The 7,840-nt window shown below is 39.0% G+C and overlaps 1 protein-coding gene across 2 annotated transcripts in view; it reads left to right on the forward strand.

Annotated features, from left to right (window-relative positions):
- Nucleotides 1-2,438: 2,438 nt before the first annotated feature.
- Nucleotides 2,439-7,840, forward strand: part of KCNT2 (potassium channel, subfamily T, member 2) — a 734,552-nt gene continuing 729,150 nt past the window's right edge. For both annotated transcript variants that reach the window (XM_006892105.1, XM_006892106.1), the window contains exon 1: nucleotides 2,439-2,655. In XM_006892105.1, the coding sequence (XP_006892167.1) occupies nucleotides 2,537-2,655 (119 nt within the window). In that variant the 5' untranslated portion in view covers nucleotides 2,439-2,536. The remainder of the gene's footprint in view (nucleotides 2,656-7,840) is intronic.

The following is a 7,840-nucleotide window of genomic DNA, read 5'->3' on the forward strand; positions in this document are numbered from 1 at the left end:
CAAGAGAAGAGATATATCTTGAAGAGGGTGGACCTGTGGTGCTCTTTGGAGGTAAGAATGATGAAATTTCACTTCACATACTTTGGACATGTTGCTATTTCTTGAAGAAAGACATGATGCTGCAAAGGGTGGAGGACTGGTGAAAGAGAAGAAGACCTTCAACCTGGTGGATTGACATGGTGCAATGGGCTCTTGTTGTGTCAGGAACTGTGAGGACAGTGCAGGATAGAACAGAGTTCAGATCTTTTGTTCATAGGGTCTCTATGAGTCATACTCTACTCGATCGCACCTAACAACAACAACATTAATAATATATATTAATATACAATATATACATTAATATATAATAATATAATGGTAGAATTTTTTCATTTGGCAGAATGATTATAAAAATTCTTGAAAAATAAATATTAAAAATATAGAACTCAGACAAGGCAGATGAGGTGGTATTGATTATATTGATGTATTGGATAAAAATTTTTTATATATAGCTTAGCACACATTTTGTCAGATTGTGCTATTTTCAAGGTACTGGGCTAGAAAAAGAGTGGTAGAAGAGATAATTTTATAGCATGGCAGACTAGAAGGCTTAAAAGGTGTACAAAGGGGTTAAAGGAAGAAGGCCAATATACCCTGCTTGAAAAAAAATTTATGGAATGTAGTGAAGGGTAGAGTAATTTAGGATTCATGTGAAAGAATGGATAGTACAAATTTCGAAAAACTAACATGAAGAATCTAGACGATTGGCTAGACATAGACTGTTCTCTTTTCACTGAGGTCTAGTTATTAACTTTATTTTATTTGATAACAAAAATGTTGCTAATCTCTCCCAGTCATGACAGTTTCTTTAGAGATCTTGCCTACTTTGATCTCTATTGAGCAATTCTACAAAATTAGACCTATTTCCTTAGCAAGTCAAATCTTTATCCTTTTTGCCTCTACTTACTTCATAGGCATTTCCAAGTATCTTAAATATTCTTTACAGCATCTATCATATTCCCTTAGGGAGCTCTTGTGGTCCACTGGAAGGAGCTAAGCCACCCGATGCTCTGTAGGAGAAAGATGTGCAATCTCCTCCTTTGTGATTTACTGCCTCTGATTTACCTCTGGTGGATCAGCTATTCCGACTAACTTCATGACACACACCAACAATCATGTGCTACTGCTTCCCAGAAAAAGCATGGTCCCTTGAGTACATTGTGATATCCTTAAAAGCATACCATGTATGCATACCTATAAGGTCTTTTTTAGTCTGTCTCCTGATTAAGTCTGCAGTCTGTATGCACTCAGATGAAATAATTCTGAGAAGGAAGAAAATTGCATGCAAAACCAAAACAGAGTCCCAAAACAGCAAGGATGGGGGAGAACGGGCTTTTATGTAAATGTTTCTATCAGCAGTTACATCCTGAAAAACAAATTCTGGTTTCCTTTCTAAAACTGCAAGTGGTAATCACTAATCAGAGCATTTCCAAGGCCATCCAAAGTGGGGAACTCCCAACACTGTTAAGAGCAGCAACAGTAGAAATAGCTACTTATTACTCCATCATCTTTGTGTATTTCAACGAGCTTCGCTAGAAATTTTTCTTTAGCAATCTATGATAGCCCTTCATCAGTTTCCGGATGAGGGAAACCCTTCTTATTTTTCCCCCAGAAAGTGAGTAAGATAATGGGGGTTTCCTAGGAGTAAAAGCGGGGATTCCCTCTCCAGAGACGTGTATTTTTTTTCACCCCGCCCATCCAGGCTGGAGACGATCAAAGGGAAATAGCTGGTAGCATCTGAGATCCCAGGCACCCGGTGCCCCACCTGCCAGAGAAGGGTCTGCAGCCTGGGGATCCACTAATTAGCTCGCCCCCATTGGTCGTCCCCAAGGCACCCCGTGCCGTCATGGTGTTATGCTAATGAGGGGGAGCCTCATTGGCTCGACCCTCAGCTGCTTCTCCTAAGGGCGTTTGCTGAGAGCAGAGGTTTGGTGGCTTCTTGGACTCAAGCCCGTGGTCCCCCGCTCCGCCTGCCCAGGGCTGTGCTAGGTGCACAGCCGCCCCCAGAAACTGCAGACTGGAGCTGACCCGGGAAAGAGATCTTTTACCAGCCTCTTTGGAAAGTGCTGCACCCTCACTCGGACGCACACTTCCACCATTTCTCCTCTTTTTAGGCACCTTGAGGTTTGGGTGTTGGTTTTTGGTTTTGTGGGGTTTTTTTTCATCAAAGTAACTTTTGCACTCCCGCCTCCCTTCAGTCCTCAGGACCAGAGGCGGTACAGAGCCTGGGGGCGGTTCCGTGGCAGCCTTGATTCTTGTCGAAGCCAGACTTTTGCTCCAGGGCTTCCTTTGCATCATCCCCAGCACACCCTCAGGAAAGAGGAGCCAGCCCCCTTCCAGCCTCTGTTTCCGGCTCAAAGCAGACCCCCTCCCCCATCCTGCACCCCTTCCCCTGCTCCCTCCTGTCCCCCTCTGGACCACAATATTTTATTAGTCCTTTCCCTCTACTCTGCAATATTTCCTTTCTTTCTCCCTCCTCCACTCCGTTTGTCGATTTATGTTTCCCACTCTTGGAGCAAGGATGGTTGATTTGGAAAGCGAAGTGCCCCCTCTGCCTCCCAGGTACAGGTTCCGGGATTTGCTGTTAGGGGACCAAGGATGGCAAAATGACGACAGGTGAGTGGCATGGAACAGTGATGTTCTATAAATATAACTGGAAAAGAGACGGGGGTTGGGGGAGACTACAGGCGGAGAGGGAGGGAGGAGAGAAGAGAGGAGCCAGAAAAGGAGACTCTAGAGATTGAAGTGGGGGGCAACAGAGTGAAAACCAGTCTTTGATATCTCTCTCCATTTTGCCTCTGTAGAGCAATTGCTGTAGGAACTCTTCCCCATGTTCCTACCCCCCTGCCACTTTTCTTTTTCTTGCAATACATTTGTTGCATTTATTCGGTTCTTATTCTTTTGTCTCTCTCTGCTTCCCTAGGGTGTGCATAGGGTGGTATGAGAGGTAGACTATATTCAGGATCAGTGCCACATTCCCTATCCTCCCCCTTCAGTGTTGCTAATCAATTTCAAAATGTGCTGAAAAAGCACATTAGAAACTTAAATCTCCTGTACACATAAACTTACACCTTGTCGGAATTGTCTTGATTGTCTGCTTGCTTCTGGGAATTTCGTGCTGCTAAAACATTTGTAGTGGCAGATAGACAATTGGTTTACATATGTAACAGGTAGTTAGTGAAAATGACAACCTTGGAAATCGCATATATCCACTTTGAAGAGGTTATTGTGGCTATTGCTAATAATGATGCATTAATAACGGGGTTTGTAGGATAAGGCAACATTTTCATAATTTAGTTTCACAAACAAGACTTTTATTACTAGGAAAATGCTTACATATTTCATTTATAGCATTAACTGCCCTGTCTGATTTAACTTTTGAAATTCCTTCAATTATCACTGTTTTATTACTTTAAAAGCAGATCTTGTAATTGAATATTTTCTGGAATAATAATTTCATATGTTACATGCAACATTTTTTAAAATAATGTACACATGTTAACTAGATATTCAACTGAACTCTTAGCTTACTTGAAGTTCAGTTTGGTGTTGGTGTTTTAATTAAAATGATCAAATTATAGGTCTTATCCCACTGCTGCTGCACATTACCATTGGGCAATATATCTCCATCTTTCCCTCGCCATCACACTACCCAATGCCAGTTAGTGTCCCCATACACTGCAAATTTTTTTCTGAAGTATCATTGTGAATTTTCCCCTTTGATCTCATAATGGTACTTTTAAAGAGCTATGGAAGTTTCTTAGAGGTTAATACTTCCAATTCTTTTTAGGGGCAGAAATGTATATTTCGGTTAAAACTTTAAACAGCAAATACCAATTAACAAAAGATACTTGGAGAGTAAAGTGTTCTGGTTAATTGATGGCAAACAAAAGAATATTTTGAGCAAACAGGCTATACTAGTTGTCATGAGTGTGCACTGTGTTAGCCTACCATGGGATTTATCAAGTATAATATGGTTTCATTAACTAAACTGAATTTGTTACAATCATCAGGTATAATAGAAATCTGCTGTGTAAAAACTGACAAATTAAGTTGGATACATAGACTGTACATTGTAAATGTGGTATAACTAGGTGTATGTATTTAATTATGTATCCAAGATGTTGAATACTCATGTGATTATCATGTTTTTTTAGAGATGTTGTAGAAATACTGTAGTAAGACTTGATTAGTTGACTACTATGTAAATCATTGATTGGATATAGATAAGTTTTGAAGAATCTTTTAAATTACATTTTATGAATGAAAATCTACAAGCTAACTTTCAGAATAAAGTCAGATTTACTATCAAGATGAGATCTTTAACATTTTCAGAACTATTCAACTATATTTGAAGATTTGATGAATTTTATGAGGTGATGAAAAATTGATATTTGGTTATGGTTCTATTTTTTGTTAGCTCAAATTTTGAAAATGAAAGTCTAGAGTCTTAGGGACAGGCCTGAAACCTTTGCGTATTCAGTTACTAGTTGAATGGATTTAGTCAAGTCATTCACTCATCACAAGACTCATCTTATTTCTGTAATGGAAATAATAGTTTATAAATTGTGACAAGAGGAGGAAGGTTAATCACTACCAAACAATTATAAATGCTTTACCTGTGTTCTAAATTAACTCAGTCGATCCTTAAACAAATCTCTGAATAATACCTAATTACTTTGCAGTTGTTAGGTGCTGTTGACTCACTGTAATTCGTAGTGACCCTATAAATAACACACCCTACAAACTTTTTTTAGTAATTATTCTAAGGACTCAATTTTAGATTGAATTTCTGGGAAGTTTAATAAATGTCATATATAATATATCTCATAAATATAAAAATAGCATATAAGCAGAATTTGTTGTGACTAAAACCCCTGAAGAAACTCAACTTCTTTCCACTTAAGCCATTTAAATTCCTAGAAATAATTTACTACACTAGGAGGAATTTGTTGACTTTTTCTGGCTGCAGTACTATGAGAAGTTTTGAAGGTGCCATGAGTTATTAAAACAACAGACAAATCTCTCTTGGAGAAAGTACCCCTTTTAGAGGCAAGGATAGTAAAACTTCCTCTCATAGACTTTTGGCATGTTTTCAGGGGAGTCATTATTTTGGAAAAGACATCATGCTAAGACATGTAGAGAAAAAAGATGTCTTGCTTGGAAAAGTTGAGTGTGAATGAAAGGGAGGAAGGATCTCAATGAAACGGATTGACACAGTGACTACAACAATGGGCTTTTACGGAAGACTGTGCACGATATATTAAGGTTTCAATCATAGGGTCACCGAGTCATAGTCCACTTGAAGTTTCCTAACAATAATAAGCATACTTACGCATCAGAGAACTGGACAATGACTAAGGATGATAGAAGAATTGATACCTTTGAGTGGTGTGGTGCTGGAGAAGAATATACCATGGACTGACTGTTAAGAGAACAAACAGCTCCATCTTGGAGAGGGTGAAACTAAGCTGCTCCTTGGAAGAAAGGATTTTAAAGCTCCATATGACATACTTTGGGCATGTTGCCAGGAGGGACCAGTCCTTGGAGAGGTACATTATGCTTGGGAGGGTGGAGGGACAGCACAGGAGAGGAAGACAATGATAAGATGGATTGACTCAATGACTGAGGTAAAGGAGGTAAGTGTGTCAGAGATAATGAAATTGGCTCATGATAGAGCAGGGTTCAGTTTTGTTGTACATAATGTCACAGGCAAGTCAAAGACACATAACAGTGACAACAATAAGAAGCCACATGATTTACATGTTTTGTTGCTAACTGAAGAGTCAACTGTTTGAATCCACTAGCTACTCTGGAGAAATTCTTCTCCAGTATTCACAGCCAGGGAAACCAGATGGCATGTTGCCTTGAGTTGGAATAAACTTGCTGGCAGTGTTGGTTTGTTAGGGTTTTTTTTTTTTTCAGGAACAGTTTGTGTTGTTTGGTGCCATCACACCAATTAAGATTGATGGCAACCCCATCAACAATAGATGTGAACTTTGGCTTATCCTGCGCTATTGTCATAATATCTGTCATGCCCATTGTAAGCGTCACTCTATCCATCTCATTGAGGGTGGAGTGTTTAGAGGCTTATTAACTATTCTTTTTCATAGCTTTCACATGCAATTTGTAACTATTTTTGTTTAGAAATTCAGAAATAATTTTTCATAATTAAATCTGAGTAACATTTTTTTTAAATTTTTTAATTTTTTTTTTTTTTTTTGAGGCTAGAGGGTCAGGTTTTAATATCCCAGTCTGTAGGGCCCAGGCCCAGCTGCCCACAGTCACTCTGGTGGTGGCTGTTGAGCTCCTGAGTAGCATTCTTATTCTAATCCATTATCTTCATAGACTCACTTCCTCTAGTGTTAAGGTGGAAACACTTTCAGACAGACCAGCAGATAGTTTCCACCAGTAGGTGTATTTAGCCTGATACCTGTATTCTCTAAAATGCTTTCTATGGGCATCTTCTACTTGAGAGTTTTCCTTCCTCTTGTCTCAAAAGCACACAATGCCTGTATGTAAAACAAGCTAGAAGTGTACTGAATAAATATTAATAAAATGGCCCTCAGCCAATGGTAGATAAAGAGTTGCTGGGTAAATGCTTTTAGTTCTTGTTGGTTGGAGTAACTTTGATACTTACTCGTTTCTTTCATAAGTGAGAGTGAGCTGTTTCACAGTGATACTTGGTTATTGGCACTGGATATTATAAGATTAATGGCTTCTTCCTTCCCTTTTCCTTACTGGTATTTTCTGGGATCAGTTTCCAAAGAAACTACTTGCACTTCAATGCTTATCTCAAGGTCTACTTGGGGAAATCTAAACAAGAGGGGTGTCTTCTGTTCCACAAGAATCATGTTCTTCATATGATGTGGATACTTTCTCACCACTGTAAGGAGGAGACAATTTCCATTCTGCTCCTTACTGTAGGGTTTCTAAGTGAAATTTTACTAGAGTTTAATTTTGTTTGCTGTCAGGGATCTCTGGTGGCCTACACTGTATTAAGTTGTGCTGGCAACCAAAGGGTTTGGTTGAAATCCTCAGTGAGCTTCACACAAGAAAGATAGACAGTCTCTTCTTTTTTATAGTTTACAACCTCAGAAACCCAATAGAAGGCCTTTTTGAGTTGGAATAAACTCTGTGGCAGTGAGTTTGAGTTTTGAGAGATAGTATAGTATGTAAAAGTGAGAGCCCTGTATACTGCCACCAGGGTTTCTTAGTCTTCTATATTGTCTTGTGCCAGTCGATTTGGAACTAATCCATAGCTGACCTTCTGGTGAGTTTTCAGAGGCATTTAATTGCAGGGGAGGAGATTGTCTATCCTTTTCCCAGCTGGTGAATTTGAACTGTGTGCCTTTGGAATTGCAGCACAGCTTCTTAGCACTAGGCCACCAGTGCTCCCTTGATCTTCTATAGGTCATCCAAGTTTACACACAATCTTCCTTTGGTAGAGGAAAAAAATTCTATATGGACACATATGTACAACATCTATAATGCATTTTATAAGTGTAATCAGTATACATACATGGGCTTGTATATGTGTATGTGCAAACACATAACGTATTTTATGCCACATTATGTTATTGCATATAAGACCATTACATTATTTCATATAATACATTACAGATAATGCCACATTGCAATATTTTGCAAGCAATGCAAAATCCTAGCACATTCATTTCTTGTGAATACTTTGTGTGCTATATGTGTGTGATTCATCCTGGAAAGGGTTAAACCGGGTGGCTCTTTGGAGGCAAGGATTCTCAGGCTCCGTCTAACATACTTTGGACATGTAAGAAGAGAC

This window comes from Elephantulus edwardii, unplaced genomic scaffold (genome assembly GCF_000299155.1).
Source record: "Elephantulus edwardii isolate Elephantulus edwardi_28Jun2011 unplaced genomic scaffold, EleEdw1.0 scaffold00110, whole genome shotgun sequence".
In the NCBI taxonomy this organism is placed as follows: Eukaryota; Metazoa; Chordata; class Mammalia; order Macroscelidea; family Macroscelididae; genus Elephantulus; species Elephantulus edwardii.